This window comes from Cetorhinus maximus, chromosome 9, assembly GCF_964194155.1.
Source record: "Cetorhinus maximus chromosome 9, sCetMax3.hap1.1, whole genome shotgun sequence".
NCBI classification, from domain to species: domain Eukaryota; kingdom Metazoa; phylum Chordata; class Chondrichthyes; order Lamniformes; family Cetorhinidae; genus Cetorhinus; species Cetorhinus maximus.
The window spans coordinates 87,195,446-87,217,559 of record NC_135887.1 but is presented as its reverse complement, the minus strand read 5'-3'; the positions used below and the strand labels follow the sequence as shown (position 1 = coordinate 87,217,559).

The 22,114-nt window shown below is 46.1% G+C and overlaps 1 protein-coding gene across 1 annotated transcript in view; it reads right to left on the bottom strand.

Moving 5' to 3' along the window:
* LOC144684799 (uncharacterized) overlaps window positions 1-22,114 on the bottom strand; it is a 97,828-nt gene that overhangs the window by 63,016 nt on the left and 12,698 nt on the right. The window contains exons 5-9 of the mRNA XM_078549033.1: window positions 12,103-12,216; window positions 11,361-11,415; window positions 6,832-6,894; window positions 6,455-6,522; window positions 6,266-6,359 (exon numbers count right to left, since the gene is read on the bottom strand). Of these exons, the coding sequence (XP_078405159.1) occupies window positions 6,266-6,359; window positions 6,455-6,522; window positions 6,832-6,894; window positions 11,361-11,415; window positions 12,103-12,216 (394 nt within the window). The remainder of the gene's footprint in view (window positions 1-6,265; window positions 6,360-6,454; window positions 6,523-6,831; window positions 6,895-11,360; window positions 11,416-12,102; window positions 12,217-22,114) is intronic.

Here is a 22,114-nt window from a genome sequence, read left to right as displayed (position 1 = left end):
TGAGGGTTAGTCAGGTCAGGTTGGGGGTAGTCAGGAGAGGCATCAGGAGGGAGTCAGGTGGTGGGAGCTAGTCAGGTCAGGTGGGCAGGTGTCAGGGATCAATGGTGTAGTTGGGGGGTAAAGAACGTTGAGGGGGCAGTCAGCGGGTCAGTGAGAGTGATTGGAGAGTCAGTTCTGTAGTTACTGAGGAGTTAGACTAGAATTTTTTCTGTCTAAGATTTCCTGGGTAACTATTCAAGTAAGTAAGTCAGAACGGTCCGAAGTCTCCAACTTTGACTCAAAAATGGCAACCAGAAATGACAATGGCATACCTTGCCTAGTAAGCCATGGAAGGTGCTCCTTACTAACATTTGGGAACTTGTACCAAAATTGGGAGAGTTGTCCCAGACTAGTCAAGCAACCTGACATCAGGACCCAGGGTCTGTTGGGGGCGGGGGGGTGCGAGCTCAGTGTTTCAAACAGTTTCACGTCATCCACGCTGAGCAGCCAGAGCTGCAGACCTGAAAGACTGCTTAAAAAAACAGATCTATGAGGCTGAGCGTTCCGATATTTTTTAAAGCCTGTCTGTCAGTGTCAAATCAATTTCACTGCTGCTGCTGCTTCCGACCTTCAGGCAGCTTCGTAATTCCGATTTTTTTTTTGAAAAGTCTACCAGGAAACCATGAACCTGCCCAGAGTTTAGAAGCAGCAAATGAGTGTTCCTGCTTGAAAAATGGTAAGTCAAATTCCTGTAATTTTGCAACCAATTGGATGCTGTATTGGAGGGGTTGGGTGGGGGAGGGTTCAGGGGAAGGTTGGGGGGAAGGTTGTAGGGAGTTTGGGGGAAGGTTGGGGGTGGTTGGGGCAAGCTTGGAGGGGGTTTAGGGAGAAGGTTGGAGGGGTGTTTGCAGGGAAGTTTGGAGGGGGAATGGGGGGGTTAAGTTTGGAAGGTGTTGGCAGAGGTTTGGGGGGAAGATTGGAGTTAGGGGGAAGTTTGGAGGAGAAATTTGGAGGGGTGTTTGAGGAACATTTGGAGTGGGTGTTGGGGGAAGATTGGAAGGGGTGTTGGGGGGGAAAGTTTGGAGGGGGTGTTGGGGGGAAGTTTGGAGGCAGACATGGAGGGGCATTGGGGGGAAGTTGGAGTGGGGGCTGGGGGAGGTTGGATGGGATGGTTGGGAGCAGGTTAGAGGGGGGTGTTGGGGGGAGATTAGTTACAGATTTGAATTGTTTTATAAATGTAGTGATTTCTTAGCCACTTCCCTAACATCAGTTGATTGCTTTGTGATTAATTATCCTTAGAGATTATCATTGGGCTTCCAATTTCACCATTGCTACAGGCACTCTGCATACTGCATGCAGGTACAATGAAAGAAAGACAAAATCTATATTTATACAACTCTTTTCATGATATCCCAAATTGCTTTACAACCAATTAAGTACTTTCAAGTTGTAGGTACTGGTATAATGTAGGCAATGTTATCAAATGGCAGAGCAGACTCAAGGGGCCGAATGGCCTACTTCTAATACATATGTTTGTATGTCATTCTGGATGGATGAGATTAGGTAAGCTAGATGGCCTTTGTCATCCATAATTATCTTGCGAACAGAGGGTAGAATCATGGCTGGAGTTCTGTTTATTTTGTTGCTAATGAAAGTATTCTGTGAGCGGGCTTTGTGGGGTGAGATTGCCAGGGCAGGAGTGCATAATGGGCTCAGAGTGACTCAGTAACTTATTTTACACTGATTCTCAAGAGTCTTTTCCACTGACTTCAATCTTGTCCTCTTATCTACTTACCTATTATCCCAATATATCTTGGTGCATTTTATGAGTTTTTTGAGGTATTGCATTGCATTGTAGATATTGAAAATATCTTGTAGTGAGAAGCAGCAAAGTCTTCAGACTTTCTGATCACAAAAGAGATACAATTGTGAACCATTCGCTCTTTGTTCTCTGGCCTCTTAAAAGTTCTGTTGCACAGACACACCGAGGGCTCAGAAACAGGAGAAGCACTGGGGCCCATGATTTCTCTCCCTGGTCTTGCCTGACATAATCATACTCACCGAATCATACCTTATCGCCAATGTCCCAAAATCCCCCATCCCACCAGCAGCACAGACCCACCAGAGGTGGCGACACCGTGATAGACGGAGAGTCCCTGGGAGTCCTCGACATTGACTCGGAACCTCATGAAGTCTCAAGGCATCAGGTCAAACATGGGCAAGGAAACCTCCTTCTGATTGCCACGTACTGCCCTCCATCAGCTGATGGATCAGTGCTCCTCCATGTTGAACATCACTTGGAAGAAGAAGCACAAGGAGTAGGAAAGGTACAAAGGCACTCTGGGTGGGGGACTTCAATGTCCATCACCAAAAGTAGCTCAGTGACACCACTATTGACTGAGCTGGGCTCAGTCCTGAAAGACAGATCTGCCAAACTGGTCCTGCAGCAGATGGCGAGAGAACCAACAAGAGGGAAAAAACTGCTTGACCTTGCTCTCACCAATAAACATGCCACAGATGCAGGACAGTATTGGTAAGAGTGACCATTTCATAGTCCTTCTGGAAACAAAGTTCAGTCTTCAAACTGAGGATACCATCCATTGTGTTATGTGGCACTACCATTGTGCTAAATTGGATAGACTCAGAACAGATCTAGCCGTTCAAAACTTAGCATCCATGAGGCAATGTGGGCCATCAGCAGCATGATAACTATATTCAACCACAATCTACAAATGCAAGATCTGGTATATCCATCACTTGCCATTACTATCAGGCCACAGGATCAACCCTGGTTCAATGAGGAGTGCAGGCGAGCATGCCATGAATAACACGCCAGGCTTACCTAAAATCAGGTGCCAACCTGGTGAAGCTACAACACAGGACTACATGCATGCTAAAGAGTAGAAGCAGCATATGATAGGCATAGCTAAGCAATCACACAGCCAATAGATCAGATCAAAGTTCTGCAGTTCTGCCATATCTAGTTAGATGGTAGTGGGAATTAAACAGTTAACTGGAGGAAGAGGCTCCACAAATATCTCTATCTTCAATGATGGGGGAGCCCAGCATGTCAGTCAAAAGACAGGGCTGAAGCATTTGCAACTATCTTCAGCCAGTGGTGCTGAGTGGATGATCCATCTCGACCTCCTCCTAAGGTCCCCAGCATCACAGATGCCAATCTTCAGCCAAATCACTTTACAGCCAATTAAGTACTTTTGAGTTGTAGTCACTGGTTTAATGTAGCTGAAGACACTGGATACTGCAAAGACAATCCAGCCCTGATAACATCCCAGTCCTGGCAAAATTGAAGTCAATGGGAATGGGGGAAAATTCTCCAGTGGTTGGAGTCATACCTAGCACAAAGGGAGATGGTTGTGATTGTTGGAGACCAAACATCTCAGCCCCAGAACATCAACGCAGGATAATGTCCTAGGCCCAATCATTTTCAGCTGCTTCATCAACAGCCTTCCCTTTATAATAAGGTCAGAAGTAAGGGTGTTCACTGATGATTGCAAAGAGTTCAGTGTCATTCGCAACTCGTCGGATACTGAAGCAGTTGGTTCCCATAAACAGAAAGACCTGGACAACATTCAGGCTTGCACTGACTGTCAATTGACATTCGCATTCTACAAGTGACAGGCAATGGTCAATCCCAACAAGAAAGAACCTAACCATCTCCCCTTGACATTGAACAGCATTACTGTTGCTGAATCCCCCACCATCAACATCCTGGGGGTTACCATTGACCAGAAACTGAACTGGACCAGCCATATAAATATTGTGGCCACAAGATCAGATCAGAGGCTGACTGCCTCCTGACTACCCAAAGCCTGACCACCATCTACAAGGCAGGAGTGTGATGGAATACTCTCTGCTTGCCTGAATGAGTACAACTCCAACAATATTTAAGAAGCTCATTACCATCCGGTACAAAGCAGCCTGTTTGATCAGCACCCCATCCACCGCCTTAAACATTCATGCCATCCACCACCAGCACACAGCGGCAGCAGTGCATGCCATCTATTAGATGCACTGCCGCAACTCGCCAAGCCTCCTTAAACAGCACCTTCCAAATCCGTGACCTCCAGCACCTAGAAGGAGACAGAGAGCAGACACATGGGAACATCACCACCTTCAAGTTCCTCTAAATGCCACAAGCCAACCTGACTTGGAACAATATTGCTGTTCTTTCCCTGTCGCTGCATCAAAAAACTGGAGCTACCTTCCGAACAGCACTGTGGGTGTATCTACACCAGAAAGTGAGCTCCTTTTTGAACCATAGCAGTCTATCATCTTTTCAAGGGCAATTAGGGATGGTCAACAAATGCTGGCCTTGCCAGTGACACTCACATCCAATGCAAGAATTTTTTAAAAATCATCAAATGCATACATGTTTCCAGCAGATGAAGGAAGCTCACTGATATCGGTATGAACATCTTGGACAACTATCTCCTTTATAGCCAAGGAGTAACTCCGGCCAATTTTAGTTCCTCAGTTGTTGTCCTGGTTGAGATTGGATAAGTCAACATAGACCAGGAATTGAGTCCGGTTTCATTCTTGTCTGTGTGGCTCAGTACCTTAATACACACTGAATCTACACACTTATCCATTGAGAGTGCTTTGCATACAATTTTGAACGGAACCATCTTTTTTATGAAAATAGCAAAAGATACTAAAAGGAAATAGTGCAAGAAATAGAGATATGTTTAACAAAGCAGTATAAATGGCTCATCCTTGCATAAGTAATAAGATTTACAACAAAATACAGGTCAGCCTCCATAATTTCAGAAATGCTGGGTGGACAGGGAGGGAAATCTCCATTAGTTCAAGTTCACAGACCCTGAAAAAGTCCTGGGCAAAGGGGACATTAGGCCTAGGCCCAAGTACAAACTTGGTCTGATACAACATAGGCCTGACCAGGCCCCTCTTTGCAATCCCTCCCTTCTCCTACCAACAGCCCAATCCACAAGAATCTTGGAAAAGCACCTGCCGTCAAACAGAAAAGGGCTAAAACCAAAGCATTTAGAGATGCAACTGAATGTAAGGAAGAGAAAAAAGGGAGAGGGGAAACTTGAAGGTAGAATCCTGAAGGTTTGCATAAAAACCACCCTTTGGGGCACAATCCAGAATGCTCAACAGTCTTGTCATTGATCAGTTCTGGCAGGCACAACACAGACAAATTTTCTGAGGGCCCCACAGTCAGGAACCCTCTGATGTACGCCATGGTTATAATGCAGAGCCACATGAGCCTGCGAAATAAGTTGGGCACCATCGCAGTGCGATAATGGTCGTTAATTATCCATTAAAATAAAAATGAATTTGACTTTCCAAATTTCATTTTAATAGCTACTCTTGTTTAGTTCTATCATACATGTCTGCCAGTAGCAGCAACATGGCATCTGATAGCCAGACAATATTGTCTTTTTAGCTATTTTAATTTTATTTTTCTATTTTTCTCCTTTGAAGGCTCAAGAATGAACCCTCCTGGATATTGTTTCACGGGTGCCAGTAGCTGATCAGAACCACGCCAAAATGGAGAGGGGAGAATTAAAGGATAATAGTCCTGAAGGCTCAGAATTCAGAACCATCAACACTCTAATTCCTGTTGTGGACATCATCAGAATTTTCAGAGATATACACCTAAGGTATGTGATTAACTGTATGTCCCATAATGGGACATACTCCATGACACAATGTGTTAGATGGGTACCACCATAATAAAGCAGTCATTTTTCATGTCTGAACTAAAAAAAATGGAAGTGGGCTGGCTATTCAACCATGGGTGCATCACACTAAGATAAAAGCAACCCTGAAGAAAAGTCAAACGGACTCGAAACGTTAACTCTGTTTCTCTCTCCACAGATGCTGCCAGATCTGCATAGTTTTTCCAGCATTTTCTATTTTTATATTATATTATATATTACTATGGGAGTGTCACAGCCAGTCTTATCATATTGCCAGGGGTTACTGAGAAATTGTCAGGATCAGGAACCCTGAATGATTTTCTCTTCCCTAGGCCAGGGGCAGTGAAACCAATCTGACACCCTTTTACCACTTTGTCTGAAATTAACCAACAGCAATAGGACTGCCTTGTTTGTCTGGCCTAGTTGCATAGAATTACTGTATATATTTTTATTAACATTTTGTTAATTTCATTTTGAGGTGTACTTCTTTAAGTTCCCAGTCTGGTGCAGCCTCCAATTAGGTGGCAGTAATATAAACACAAACTCTGACAATAATAATTAGCTCAGTTTTATCAGGTTTTTTATTAAATAAACCCACTTACAGTCTCTTTAGATACAACGTGCAGCTCTGAGTCAATCTGTCCATCCCGCATCTCAGACTGAGCTGGGCTCCCTATGAATAGTTGTGACTCTAGGCTGTAACAGTGACAAGAGAACATTTTCAATTCCCAGTCACGATAGCACTGTAGCCTGTAATGACTGAGTGTGATAATCAGATTGCTTCCACCTACCTTAATCTATCTTTCCTCTTCAGATAATCTACTCGAAACTTCCACCGTCGTCCATGGGCCTTCGCAGTCTGCAGACAGAGAGGAGACAGATTGCCACAGGATCAAAAAGAAAGGCTTGCTCAGTCTAGTACAATGCATAATGTCACTACATGTTTATTTGCTGTAAATATCAAATTGTACAGTTCACGTATGTTTTAGTTCCATCACTTTCACCTTGGAGTACTGTGAACCTAACTGACTCAGACACTGGATTACTTGATATAATGGATTCCAGTTTGGATGGATGAATGAAACATCTTTATTTTACCCCGGAGCTGGATTATGCTCAGGCCTTTCGCTGTCTTGAGTGTACTGTACAGAATAACAAAACCACGTACCATCAGCTTTCCAAACAACTTCTCCCAGTTCAAGATTTGGCGTTCCCGAGCAATCCATCTGGCCTAAAAAAGGGAAAATTGAAGAGAATACCAAAAAGTACTTGAGGAACGGAATAATAATTACTATGTGAGGGTGACTGGCTCCCCAGAAAGACGTGGGATTCTTTTGTTTACTCGTGGAAAATGGGCACAACGATAATAAAGGACAATGGAACCATTCAGTGGGCTCACAGGATTCATGATATTCTAAATGGTAAGCACATTGCTGCTCATGGTATCAGTATCTAACCCACAATAGCCATTGTTAAATTACTGTTCTTTCGTCTCTTGATTCCTGGGCTCAAATTCAGACAATGAAAAAGGCATGAAGATCTTTATCTGTCTCTGATGAAGAAGCTGGACTATTCCATGAATTCCAACAGTAATCTTTCACCTCATATCCTGAAATCAGTCGAGACATTGGGCTGAGCTAGAAAACTTTTTGAAAAAGGTGCCTTACTTTCCTTTAGGGCTTCAGGTTCGAATTGGTTTGGGTCACATTCATCCATCTGGAGGCTGGTATGTTTTACCTCTCCTGTAAGTATTGATTTCCAGAGATGCATTGTGCTCCAAATCAGCTATTGGAGTGGGACCTATGGAAAGGGATATCCCTACCTCTATCCTTCCAACAATGTGGCCTCACAAGGAGCGGGCAGATGTTCGCCTTTTGTTGCAAATGCAAACTTTGTAAGTTTGTTATGTTTTGGGACTGTCTGTTTATTTTAAGGTAAAATGGGGTAGTGAAGAGGTCATGCAGCCTATTCCAAATCCTGCTGCTAAGGTGGCTTGGTTGCTAAGGGGATAGTGAGACCCAGATTAATTTACTGGGAAGAAGCTGCCCATCTGTGGACAATGGCAAGGGTATATGTGATGACTCTGGGCAGACTGTTAGTCTCCAAGTCTAACAGGGAGGTGTTAGGAATGACAGGTTTTGTAAACAGTTATACTTTAAACTTCTATTTCATTTCAAGATAGAATGAAGTTGCAGGTCTAAAGGATAGCTGATTACAATTTCTACCTGGATACAAGGCCCATGTGATTCACGTTGGCATGGAGATCAGCTTTGGGAAGGAAGAAGTCCATAGGAAGCCATTGTAGGATCGGGTTACAGATTCTTTTAAGAGATCCTGATCCTCTCAGACACGGTCAGTCTGCAAGAATCTGAGAGAGAGAGCGAGCAGAGAGATAGAGGCAGCCAGTCTCTATTGTTCACCATGCTGAATGTGGGTGGGAAAGTTTGTGCTCAGATTGAAGAAAACAAGTTCATGAGGATTTAAATGAGGCTGGAAGATTTGCTTAGCTTTGGCTAGAGGGAGGGATCCAAGATAACCCTCACCATGAAGGTCAGTTCAAGGATTAGAAGTTAGTTAGCTGGAAAAGGAAAAATTAAGCAAGCCATCAGGAGCTGAGAATAGCTTTGAACTGGTTCCGGGCAAATGAAGTGTCCGCTTCAACGACAGAGTAAAGTATAAACGGTGAGGGGGATTTTCTGTCATTTTATAAGTTAAATGGGGGATTTTTTTTTTGTACTTTAGAGTACAGGTTGCCTACTGAATAGTGTTTAGACAACATTGCTTTTAGCTTTTTACAGTACAGGTCAGAAAAATTGAAACCTTGTCATGTGATCCATCCAGTCAGCCACTAGAAATTTGAATTTTTTCTCAAGTTCCCTCTCTACAGGAATCATAATACGTTTCCAAGATAAGTCACAAAAACTGGAAAAAGCAGGAGACTGGCAGAACTCGGGAGAAATTTTGACCCCAGTAATATTTAGCTTAGTTCATGGAGGCTCTATATTATAATTGACAAAAGAAGCAATGATGACATGAGGGAAAACATTTTTACACAGTGTAAGATTATTAGGTTACTAACAAGAATACAAATTGTTAAAATCTAACTTTATTATAAGAAACTAACATCTAACCTTGTAGTTTACTAACATGACTTTTTAGATACCCTTCTTTGTAGGATAGTATAGTGAGAAAACTTAGAAGTAGAGCACAGTATAAAAAGATGCCCAGGTAGAGAGGTTTTGGGAATTTATGTCAAGTTATAAAGAGCTTGCTCACAGCAAAAGGACAAGACCTTGAAAACTATCTGTGAATAGTCTGCTTGTGTGAGAATGGAATGTAGATGTCTTTCTCTACCAGATAAGGAAGCATGGTATGTAAAAGCATTGAGATACAAAGGACATTACTTACGTAAATATGTAAGCTTAGCAACAGCCACGTATATTATTCCTGGTTGGTCAAGGAAAATGTCCTCACATACAGGGCTAAAGTTGGTTGGGTTGAGGGAGGGGTTAATTGGATAACAGCCAGAATAAAGGATGCCCTGAGTTTGCTTTCTTGGCAGTGAAGAAAAAGACCATCGAGAGGCAAGAACAAAACTGGACAAGGGAGAGAGAGAGGGGGGAAGAGAGGCTCGAAGACCAAAAGTATCAGAGAAAATATTCTGTGTGCTCTGCCATCCAGGTCTTAACAGAGGAATACTTATTGCATTAAACTATAAATCACCCCCCAAGTTTATTGACATAGTTTATCTGAGAAGTTAATAAACTTGTCCTGACTTTGTCTCAAATAAGTTGATTCACAACAAAGCTTTGCTGCCAAGTCTGTTCCTATTTTAAAGGGGTGCAAAGACCCCAAAATCTTACAGTAGTAAGAGATTAAAATCTGGAGTGCATTGCCTGAGAGTGTGGTGGGGGCAGATTCATTCATGGCTTTCAAAAAAGAATTGGATCATTGTCTGAAGAGGAAAAATTTGCAGGGCTATGGGGGAAAGGCAGGGGGAGTGGTACTAGGTGAACTTTTCAAGGCCAACTAGGGATGGGCAATAAATGCTGGCCAAGCCAGCAAAGCCCACATCCCGTGAATGAATTTAAAAAACTGCTCTTGCAGAGAGCCGAGAGACACAATGGGCCTAATGGCCACTTTCTGTGCTGTAAGAATTCTATGATTCTATTTTATAATAAGTCCTGTGGCATGTAAAATATATGCCGGAAGATGCTAAATGTGATCAGGTTAATTGGCAAATTAAGAATAAACTTGAGAATGTATATTTATCTATCTAGTAAATAGCAGCTTTGGGAAGTATAAAAAAAAGAGGTCTGGTGTGTTGCTATACTGCTTTTGAGAGCTGAAGTGAGACCCTTGTGTACCTAATAGCAATTACACAGCTGGCTGGTAATTTATTGTGCATGTTATTATAGCTTACATAGATTCCGAGACCAAGGTAGATGCCCTTGAGCACTTGGGACTTGTCCAGCATAGTGATCTAACATATGAGAGCCAAATTAATCTAAGGTAAGAAAACTTGTAAAGACATAAATCATAGCAGAAGCACTATTTATCCATGATTCCAGGATAGGACACAGTTACAAACTAATAAGAGGTAACCCAAAATAGCATGCTGTAGTATGCTAATGTAACATTTTTTTCTTCCACAGCAGCCTTTCTTGTCGTTCAAACACCAGGGACACCAATGCTAGTGACTCATAGAGACAGTCAGCTGAGATCTCCAATTTCAGCACAGAACAAACAGTGAACTTAGACCTTTCTGGTTTGTATGGCTCAGATACACACTGTCTTGTGATGAAATCCATTGTTTGCAAGCTATGGTTGGCACTGACTGGAGTTTCAAAGCGTGTTTCTTTTGAGACAGTCCCTGACTGAAACAGAAACTAAGTTCCCGGTTTCTGGGTGGGGGTTTGTTAATTGGGTTTCCTGGCTGTGACATCAGTCTTCTGAGCTGATTGAGGAGAAAAAAGCTCAGAGATTTGATTTAAGCCTGTGGTCAGAATAGACACAGGGACTCTTGGTGTTGTGTTTTTTACTGCTGGTGGTCAGAACAGGATAGAAGCTCAGAAAAGCTGTGTGAACAGTCCAGGCCCACTGAGGAACAGGGTGGTTTTTAACCAGAGAGGACCATACCGTGTACCAAGGATAATATTAAGTGGTCAGATAAAAGAGACTCTGGAAAGCTACACCATCAGGACTGTGGTGAACTGAGTGAAGGAGGTTTGACATAGTGCACCTTTTTGGTGATAACCAGAACTCAGATGGGGCAAAGCATTGGAGACTACTTGATGATCATATCCTGTGTCAGGGGATTAACTCTACTTGGGGAAGCCAGAATTGTGAAAGACATTGGGGACTGTCCTGGTCCATTTGCACTGGGGAAAACAGCCAGTAATTCTGAGAGACTTGTCATGGTTGTATCAGTTATTTAAGGTATAATTTTTAGTTCCCACTGAATACAATTTTCCTGATAGTTCATGTTTAATTTATTTTGATTTTGGTTTGATTTTTACAGTAAAAGATTTAAAAAGTGAAATCTTGCCCATCAGTTTCTTCTGTTGTGGTCCTTTTGGATGTTCGCTTCTTTCACATTATTGATCTCCATGCCGATTGCAACAGGCTTGATTGGCTAACTAGCATTGTCTGGCAAACCCGCCCTCAACTCTAATGAACTTTATGGGGGGAACTTACATGACCATCAAGTAGCTGCAGTCGCCTCACTGCCACACCCAGCTGATGCTTTTTCCTGAAAATGTAAAACAGAAAGCTTTTATTATGTAGCAACTACTCACACCACTGGGAGCAGACGTGAAAAACAGCACTGTCTTTTGGATAAAAGCAAAAAACTGTGGATGCTGGAAATCCAAAACAAAAATAAAAATACCTGGAAAAACTCAGCAGGTCTGACAGCATCTGCGGAGAGGAACACAGCTAACGTTCCGAGTCCGTATGACTCTTCAACAGAACAGTTCTGTTGAAGAGTCATACGGACTCGAAACGTTAGCTGTGTTCCTCTCTGCAGATGTTGTCAGACCTGCTGAATTTTTCCAGGTATTTTTATTATTATTACTGTCTTTTGGACCTCATTTTAGAGTGGTATGGTGCTACTTTGATATTCAGCTAGCAGTTTGGAGTGGGTAGTGGTTCTATCTCTGCAACTTCGGACAGATAAGCTTCCTGCTCTGCTGCATTTGAGCTGGCATTTCAAGGCCTGCAACTTTGTCTCCAAGCCATCTTTAAACCACAGTACCATGGTTCAGAGTTATGGACCAACTATCCGGTGTATTGCCAACATATTATAGTTCTGCATTTACTCTCTTTCAGTTTGTCTTGTACAGTGCCATACTGGGGTGGTATCTTTACCCACCAGTCCACTAAAGGTGCTATCAGCCTGGCACATTTTTCCATTACGTGGAAAACGAGGCACCCATACCTCTCACGATCTGCATATAACAACTCCAGGATTTCTTTCTTCTGCTGCCATGGAGTAGCGTAGAAACGTACGAGGCGGATCAACTCGGTGGTCGGAGTGCACATGTCAGAAACACTGGGCCATCAGAAACACAAATGGGTGAATGTTAAAGAGGATAATGAAAGCAGGAAGTGGACAAACTCCTACTGTCTCATGAAAGAACATCTCATTTCAGAAAACCACAAAGGATTGGAACAGTAAAAGATCTAAAAAGTGAAATCTTGCCCATCAGTTTCTTCCATTGTGGCCCTTTGGGAAGTTCACTTTTTTCACATTATTGGTTTCCACAGGGATTGTAACTGTCTTGATTGAATAACTAGCATTGCCTGGCAAACCTGCCACCCCAACTCTGATGAACTTTATGGGGGAAACTGACTTGACAATCAAGTAGCTGCAATTGCCTTACTGCCACATCCAGTTGATTTTATTTGAGTGACCCAAGTGAAGGGCCAAGACACACAGTGGGAAGACCTTAGTAAAGTTGAAAAGACCAAGACTGAAAATGAAGTAAATCAAAAAGTAGGTGGTATCAAGCTTAGGTTTTAAAAGCCTGTTGACTGTATGAGAAAGAAAAGACTGAAGAAGGTAAGGACTTCCATTGTTTTAAAATCCTGGGAGAGAATTAGGTGAATTTTTCCTTCTATCAACAGATGGAAAATGAACAGTAGCAGGCCCACCTATCTTATACTGTTGGTTTCAATTTTTATTGACTGCAATGTAAAGGAAATCTAGGTAGAGTGTAAAAAGGGCAGCTAACCCCCATTGCCAGTTTTCAACCAATCAATTAAAATGAAAATGCACCCAAATTAATTAGCGTGATGAGTCTTCATTTCAACACTGCAAGGAGTAGGACGAATATGTAGAATTGGATATTTGCAGATAAAGTATGTTTCAATGTACAATACGTCTGAAATATATCTCACTTCAAAAGGGAGTATGGAGAGGAATAAAAAGGTTAGCTGCGCCCCACTACACACAGACAACCCCTGTAAGTCTAGCACATTTATTGGGCCCATTTTCTTTCAATGGTCCCCTGGTAAATATCAGGCACTCAAGTGTGCAGTTCTACAATATGCCGAAAAATCATAGGTGGGCAGGGCTATTTACAATGTTTTTTAAAGGATCCTGGGCATTAAACTTTCCAAAATATCGTCTAGCTGAATCTATACTGAAATTTTGACCAGGGGCTTCTAGCAAACTTCAGGTTGGCCTTTTGGCTTCAATGATTAGGATAATCTTGTAGTTGGAAGCAGAGGAGCAGCAGGCAACAGCCCAGAGACCTCCAGCTATAGAGAAGAGGCAGAAGGCAGGAGTTTGGATGAGGCCTTACCCCACTGGAATGAACAGGCAAAGAGCTTCATCCATGCTACCAATCACAAGCATAAATACCACTGGCAGCTGACACTCACAATGGACATGAAGCATATACCTCAAAATGGCACATATAAAACAACAACAGTTTCAGGCAGGCAAAGTGGATACCCCATCAATCTTACATCCATTTTGGACTCTATTTGAGAGTTATCTCCTACATCCATATATTGGGATGTTATACCCAAGCCTGATCCTGTCCTCACTTGATGTCCGTACAAATGCACCTTCCTATAGAGTTCTCTGGTTAGTAAAGAGGAGCAGGAACCTTTGCCAAGTTTTAGTGTTCCAAGCCTAGGTGTGCTCAGGTCAATTGTTGTGCTTCTTAAACTGCCCTAGCTGGGATCAGCTAACTCAGTACTGTCATGAAAAGCCAAATTTACAGCTATAAATTACTTATGGGCATATTGAGCTTTTTAAGGAAGATATGTGTGTTTTTAGAGAAATACAAGCAAGGACACTGAGCAAAAGATGGCTGATAACGTAAAGTGACCTCTTTCTGGAAAACTCCTATGCGGGTTAAACTGACAGATCTGTCCTGAGAGAACATGGAATGTCGCACCTGAAGAGGTGTCATGGCCTTCTTCTAGCAGAGACACTTGAAAGGGAGACACGAAAGATGCAAAAGACTGAACTTTAATCTCCTATGGTTGCGGAGACAAAGACTGATTATTACTTTTCAGCAGTCATCTAACATCCATCTCCTGCTGGTATATATCTCAGAATGTGTAAAATGGTCGGAGATGAAAGAAAACAGACTCTAAGCACAAGACATGGGGTAGGATCGTTCCAGATTTGCACTGTGCGGTAGCGGGTGGGAAAAACGCTGTTTTACCCGCCGGCCACAATGGCAACTTCTCATGCCGTATAGTCCCAATCCTGCCGCATTAATGATGTATTCCCAGGAAACACACCATCTTGATTGCGGGCGGACGGGTTCTCAATTGCCCGCCATGCCATCACCTTGCCCCCTCATCATGCTGGACGCCACATTTAAAGTGCAGCCACATGCACACCTCTCAGTGCTTCCAGCCCACAACTGCAGCAAAGAAGACATGGCCCCTAAAGGCAAAGAGACTGCAGCCCACCCCCGGTTTAATGACGCGTCCCTCGAGTGCCTTTTGGACGCAATGGAGGGCCGTCATGATGTCCTCTACCCCTGCTCTGGCTGCAAGACGGGCAGCAACATCCACCAATCCAACATGGGAGGCGGTGGCAGTGGTGGTCAGTGCCAATGCCCTGCAAAAGAGGACAGCTACCCAGTGTTGCTACAGGATGAATGGTCTCATCCGTTCCACCAGGGTAAGTCACTCTTCTCATCACTCTCAATTCACACACTCATAAACCCATCACACATCCACAGGGATCTAACACCTCAAGGGTCAACACCACTAACTCGCACACACACCCTCACATCTTCCTCAAGCTTGTAATCCTCTAGAGCTTGTGGCCTATCCCATCCATGTCTCCACTCACCACACAAAGATTCCATGCAGTGCCATGTGTCCTGCTCACATTCTCTCCACCTGTTTTCATGCAGGAGAAGCCTGCTTACAACAGCAGGGAGAGGTCCCAGGCCAGGGCTGGAGTGGCCCACATTCGGCCCCTCACTCACTTTGAAGAGTATGCCGTCGCCTCGACCCTGCCTGCAGCAACGGTGAGGTCGGTAGCGAATACCCTCGTGAGGATCCTGCACCACATCATCCCTCTCTCAAAGCAACTGTGAGTGCTCTCTCTCCTGCTTTTGACTCTGCTGACATGCACTAGTTATCTCTACTTTGGTTCACAGGGAGCTCTGCCAAGCAACTGACACCCTCAGCAAGCCAGTCCCTCAGTTCCATCCATGTCCTCACCTCCAGACAAGAGGACTCCTCCTCCATTGAAGAGTTGGACAGAAGCAGCCTGGAAGACCTATCACAGCACTTACCCACACCCTCCACCAGCACAGAGACACACACCTCGGTGGGACCTAGATGTAGAGCAGGCTCGGGTTCACAACCTGGTGGTCATTGCACAGACACGTGTCCTCAGCAGGAGAAGGCAGGTTCAGCCAATCTGCTCAGCATTTGGAGGACTGTTGGGGAGGAGGCATCTGTGAGGTCTGAGTCAGATGACGAACCTCTGGATTTGGCCTTCCAACTCACCCTGGAGAGTCAGCAGAAGACAGGGGAACATCATGCAGAGTTGTTGGAAGCCCCCAACAGAGTGTCACGCAAGTCAGAGGAGTGCATCCGCCTGCTCTCTGATGAAGTGGTGCCCACATGTGCTCGTATGGAGGTCTCCATAAGGAGGATGGCAGACACCATGGGGACCCTGGATCAGCAGAATGTGGAGATGTGTGCAGACCTGCACTCCACATCATGGGAGACATGGGTGAGTTCCTGCAGTGGTGATGCGAGGGGGAAACAGGGCACCTTGACGTCCCCCCAGGTGCTCCTTTCACTCAAGGAGTTAGGCTGGAGTCCCTGGGCACCCGAAGGGAGCAGCAGCAGCTGGACACCCCTGGGTCATCCACTCAGGGGTCTCAGAGGCTGTCCTCTCCCCGCAAGTCCCCTTTGCCTGTGACCCCCTCAACCTCATTCTCTGTCACTGCAGAGGGAACAGCTGGCCCACAAGAGGACAGCCAAAGCAAGCCGGGGCCCCCAAGGCCTCGGATCTCCAGAGGGCCCACACTGAAGACATCAGAGGCAACAGGACCAACCATTGCACAAGCTGTCTCCACCTCTGCTACAGATATCAGGGCAGCAATTAAAAGTCTAAAGCATTCAAAAGCCAAAAATGCTGATCACAGTTGGTTGCATGGGTGAACACATTTTGTCACTTTACAATCTGGAAATATAGTCACTTTCACTGAATAATGTGCAATGGTGTCTTTCAGCTTTATTGACAGGCTTCGCGAGTCCTCCCACTGCATCCATCACCCCCCCACGCCCCCCCCCTCCCGCTCCCACCCCCACCACCCGCGCCCCCGCCCCCACCCCCACCATTAGCAGTTCAGCTACACACAGCTGGCCCATGAGTGATTCTTTAGGGAGAAGTGCGTGTGTGTGGCAGAGTCTTTTGGAGCCTCGTGTAAGCACTCTCCCACACAGGCTGATCCTTCCTGTACCACACTCATCTCAATGTGCTGAGTATTTTGAATGCTGCCTGCTGGGGTTTTCTTTTAGTTGACCATCAGAGCTGACCTGCATCTCTGCCCACTCACTGATCACACTCCCATGCAGCACCTGATCTCGGCCACCACGACTCTTGTTTCACTTTCGATTTAGCAAGTATGGTAGTATTACAGTTTTTCTTTCGCTCCCCTGTTCTTTCCTCTCCCCCAGTCACCCATTTCCTTTCCCCCATCACTGGCGACTCCCCTGGCATCACCTTCCACCTCCCCTTCGTGACCTACCAGCCACAACCCTTTTCTTTTGGGGATGTGCAGGTGAATGTGCATGTTCCCTTCCTCCCAAAAAATCCCACCCCCATCCACATTAACCTCCCCGACCTCTTCCTTCCTACTTCCAGGGTCTGTGTCTGCCTCCAAGTCCCCACCAACCACCCTCGCCGTCCCTTCTACCGATACCATTGAATCCTTACCCTCCCACCTCACTCTGCCCTTGGTCATTCTCACCATTCCCACAGACCACATCAATCCTCAGTTCACTCCCCAGGAGGCAGTCAAGGATGCATTAGAGCCCTCCCTTGCATGTTCACCTGGACACCCCCTGCCCCACATCAGACTTGTTCCCCACCTTGAAACTCCTTGCCCCCCACCCAAGATTTCCTCTCCCCACCGTTGGACACCCCTCTCACCGGACTCCCATCCCCTTACTCCTTCCCCCTTCCTGACTCCTTCCTCCACCCTTACTGCCTTCCCTCTCCGAACTCCTTCCCTTACACCTACCACCCCCCTTACATCTACCTCCCCAATTGCCGTCTTCTCCTCCATTACACCCTCCTCCCCCGTAGTCCCTCCCCCTCCCAACCTCCCCCATCCGACACCTTCGTTCCCCTCTCCCAACCTCCCCCGACACCTTCGTTCCCCCCTCCCAACCTCCCCCCGACACCTTCACTTCTCCCTTCCCAACCTCATCCTTCCGACACCTTTGCCCACCACAACCTCACCCCCCCCACCCCCGACACCTTCGTTCACCCCCTCCCAACCTCACCCCAACACCTTTGCCCCACCCCCACAACCTCAACCCCCGACACCTTCGTTCACACCCTCCCAACCTCCCTCCTGACACCTTCATTCACCTCCTCCGAACCTCCCTCCTGACACATTCGTTCACCGCCTCCCAACCTCACCCCGACACCTTTGCCCCACCACAACCTCAACCCCCCGACACCTAATTCACCCCGTCCCAACCTCCCCCGACACCTTCGTTCACCCCCTCCCAACCTCCCCCACAACTTCATTCCTTGCCTCCCAACCTCACCCCCCACCGATGCCTTCATATCCCCTCCCAATCTCACCCCCCCGACACCTTGTTCCCCACCAACCTCACCCCAAGCACCTTCATTCGCCCCATGCCAATCTCACACCCCACCAATACTTTCATTTCCCCCCCCCACATCTCGCCTCCCCTCCCCACCAACACCTCTTCCTCTCCCAGTCGATGCTCAACCTTCCTCTCCCTCCCCACTCCATACATCTTCCTCTCCCAAACACAGCGGGACCTTCCTCTTTACCCCCTAAATTATCATCCGTTGTGATGGCAGGCAGCATTGGGCCAAAGTGGTGGTGGTGGCGGGGCAGCTGGGGGGGGTGGGGTGAATAGGCCTAGCATCTTTGTGTGAGTGTTGGGCAGCAGCGGGGTGAGGAGGCACTGGTGCCCTGCAATGTCCCACTCTGGTTGGGGTGGGCCGTCCATGCAGAGAGTCCAGGTACAAGTAGCACTAATCAACGCTCTTCTCTCCTTTTCAGGAGAAGAATGCACATAATGCTGCCGAGCAGGTGAGGACTGGTGCAGGGCTGGCCCAGTTGGCAATTCTCAGCTGCTTCGAGGAGGAGGTCCTAGATTTGGAGAGGTGCCATGTGCCCAGGTCCACCGGTGTCGGTGAGGCTGGGGTGCCACGGGCAGGTACGTATGCCCAGCAGTGAGGTCACCACTGTTCTCCCAACAGCCATAGCAGTGCTGAATGTTCAGTGTTTGAAGTTTGCAACATGGCTTGACCATTGCTTACGGAAGGATGAGCGCATAATGATCCGGGGGACAGGGATTCACTTTGTCATTGTCTCCACATTAACTGATCCAATGTCCTTGTTATTCCTTTCAGCATCAGCGGAGCAGGGCCGGGAGGAACAGCAGCAGGGGCCCCCTCTCACACCTGAAGTCACGCACTCACCAGCATCACACTATCGCTGCCAGGCAGGCACCAGCGCAGATACTAGCACCTCAGTGGGAATTAGAACATAGGCTAGTGTCCCGGGCACAGCGGTGACGGCAGTTCACAGTCGCTGGAGGAGCTGGCAGAGACAGAGGGTGCCCATGGCGCCAGCAATCGGAGGACTGCAGGGGACACTTGTCCGACATCGCCACGCATAATTTTATGCGCAGGTGTGCGGGGCCCGCCCCCCGCATGCCAACAGGAAAATTCTGGCCATTATTTTTCTCGGGTTTTTAGTAACTAATAAACTTGCTCTTTCTTTGACTCAAGAAAGTCTGGTTAAATTGGCTCCTTCTAAAAAAAATACTTTTGGACTGGGAAAAGGTGTCCATGGGGGAAGGGATCCCTTTTGAATTAACCTTGTTGTGACCAACTGGCGACGGTTGAATAAAGAAGGGGAGCCAGCTCATTCCTCCTCACCCGCGAGCATAACAGAACTTAAACTGGGGGACCTTGCCTGGGGGCTGGTCATAACAAATTAAGTGCTCAGTGCTGGAATAGTTCCCACGGATGAAACAAAAGAATTAAAGTGGGGAAAAGTAAGATGTTCCTTTGAAACAAAAAAAACGCAAAAAAGGTTTTCTTGAGTCTGCCCTACTAAAGTGTAAAACTGTCCACATTTGATGCCAATGCTTTTACAGATGGCAGGGATGTTACTTATGAAAATTTAACAGTTCTATCCCTCGCAGAGTTAAAAGAGCTAATGAGGCACTTAGAATTAGAATTTCGCCCAAAAGTCAGAAAACCTGAAATTTTATAAGGGGTGGCCAACGGTCTACAGGTGGAAATTGAGGACGATGAAACAGATAGAGTTGTGGTAGAAAGATTAAAATTGGAGCAGGGGAAATTAGAATTTCAGGAAAAGAGAAAAGGAAAGACAGGAAAGAAGAGAGAATATTTCAGGACAGAGAGAGGGAAAGTGAGTTTAAACTAAAACAGCTCAAGCTGAGGGGTAGGAATCCTACTGTGTCCCTTGAAAACACCAACAGCTCAGACTCAAGGATTGAGGCAATCTGGTTTGCTCATTTAACCCTTAAGTTTGATGAAGCAGAGGTGGAAGCCTTCTTTATTTTTTTCGAGTGTTCAGCACAGCAGTTAAAGTGGCCAGTCCAACACTAGTCCCTACTACTGCAGAATAGGCTTTCAGGAAAAGCTCACGAGGTTTACTCCCTCTTACTTGAGGAAAGTGCCTCTGACTATGAGGCAACAAAAAGAGCTATTTTAAGTGTGTGCCAGAGGCGTACCGTCAGGAAACAGTCTGACCAGGCATACATGGAATTTGAAAGGCTTAAGCAACTTGCTTTTGGCCAGTGGGTGCGGGTACTTAAAATAGAAGCCACTTACAAAAACCTCTGTGAAATAACTCCCCTTGAAGAGTTTAAAAACTCCATACTCTTCCCAATAAGGACACATCTAGAGGAACAGAGGATAACAGGGGCCATGCAGGCAGCCACACTGGCTGATGATTATGAGCTGATCCACAAATCCTTGTCCCAGGACAGACGCTCCGCTAGTCACCCCCAGCCAACTGGAAAGGATAGAGGTGGAGAGAGTGGTAGAAAACTAAGCATCCATAAGAAAGAAGGAAGTGCTGGGGGCCCTCCTCAGGACAGGAAGTGTGGTGCTGAGGTGAAAAGTGAGGCCAAGAAGCCTGTGTGTTTTAACTGCCAAAAGTTACAGCACCTCTAGGCCAACCATTGAAGGTTATTGGAAAAACCAGTGGGATTTATCAGGGCACATATGCCTGTGCAGCGAATGGGAGTCAGTCAGAGAGCAGGATATGGCTCTGACTGCGGCTGTGAATCCCTGCAGATGAACTCCTGAGAGTGCAGATGAGGTTAAACAAATCCCTGAGAGGGATTTTGTATCCAAAGGAAGGGTGGCCACCTTTCCCCAGAGTGAGGCAAGTAAGCCTGTAGTGATACTGAGGGATATAGGGGCCAGCCAAACACTACTGCTGGGAAATGGCATGGCATGTACAGTAAGTGCCAAGGCATTGGTAAAGGGGATTGAAGGAGGGTACATGCCCACCCTCTTTTCGGGTGTGCATATGGAGTGCGATCTGGCGTCAGGGCCAGTGACCGTGGGAGTCGTCCCCAGTTTCCCTGCAGACAGGGTTGACCTGCTTGTTGGCAACGACCTGACCAGATCAAAGGTAATAGCATCCTCAGTGGTTTCAGAGAAGCCAACTGAGGTCAGGAGGACAGAGCAGCTGCAGAAGAAAGTGCCTGGCATTTTCCCTAACTGTGTGGTAATGGCCAGACAAGCTCTGTAAGTGGAGGCTGAAGTGGCACTGCAGACAGAAGACCCTACAGCCTGGTTACCTGAAACCTTTCTCAGGAGTCCAGAAGACCCAAAGGAGATAATAAATAGATCTTCCTTGGTAGCGGCCCAGCAAGCTGATCCACTGTTAAAAACATTAGCTCAGACTGCCCGCACTGAAGCTGAGGCAGAAGCAGTCCCTGAATGCTACTACATTAAAAATGAGGTGCTAATGCGGAAATGGAGACCCCCTCACAGACCTGCAAACGAGGAATGGACAGTGATCTACCTGGAATTGGTGAGCCAAGGTACTGTAGGGAAATATTACAGTTAGCTTACAAAATTCCGATAGCTGGGCATGTCGGTATACACAAAATCCAAGCCCGCATCAGCCAGCATTTTCTACTGGTTACACATCCAGAGGGATGTAGTAAGATTTTGCAGAACCTGCCACACCTGCCAGGTTGTGGGAAAACCACAGCCTGCAATAAAATCTGCACCTATGATTCCTGTGCTGGCTTTTGGGGAGCCATTCAGCAAGGTGTTAGTGGACAGTGTGGGGCCCCTGTCCAAAACAAAAGGGGGCTACCAGTACATCCTTACCATCATGGACATGCTACCCACTTCCCAGAGGCTGTTCCCCTGAGAACCAATCTGCCAAAACAGTGGTGAGGGAATTAACCCAATTCTTTACCAGATTTGATCTGCCCACCGAGATCCAGTCGGATCAGGGCTCAAATTTCATGTCCAAAATATTCCAGGAAGTCATGGGTACTCTGGGCGTGACCCAGCTGAAGTCTTCAGCATATCACCTGCAGTTGCAGGGAGTGCTAAAATGGTACCACCAGACTCTAAAAATAATGATCAGGACATACTGCCACAAGTACCCCCATGACTGAGATTAAGGCCTAGGTTTTCTTCTGTTCGCTACCAGGGACTCACCCATGAGTCCACCTGTTTT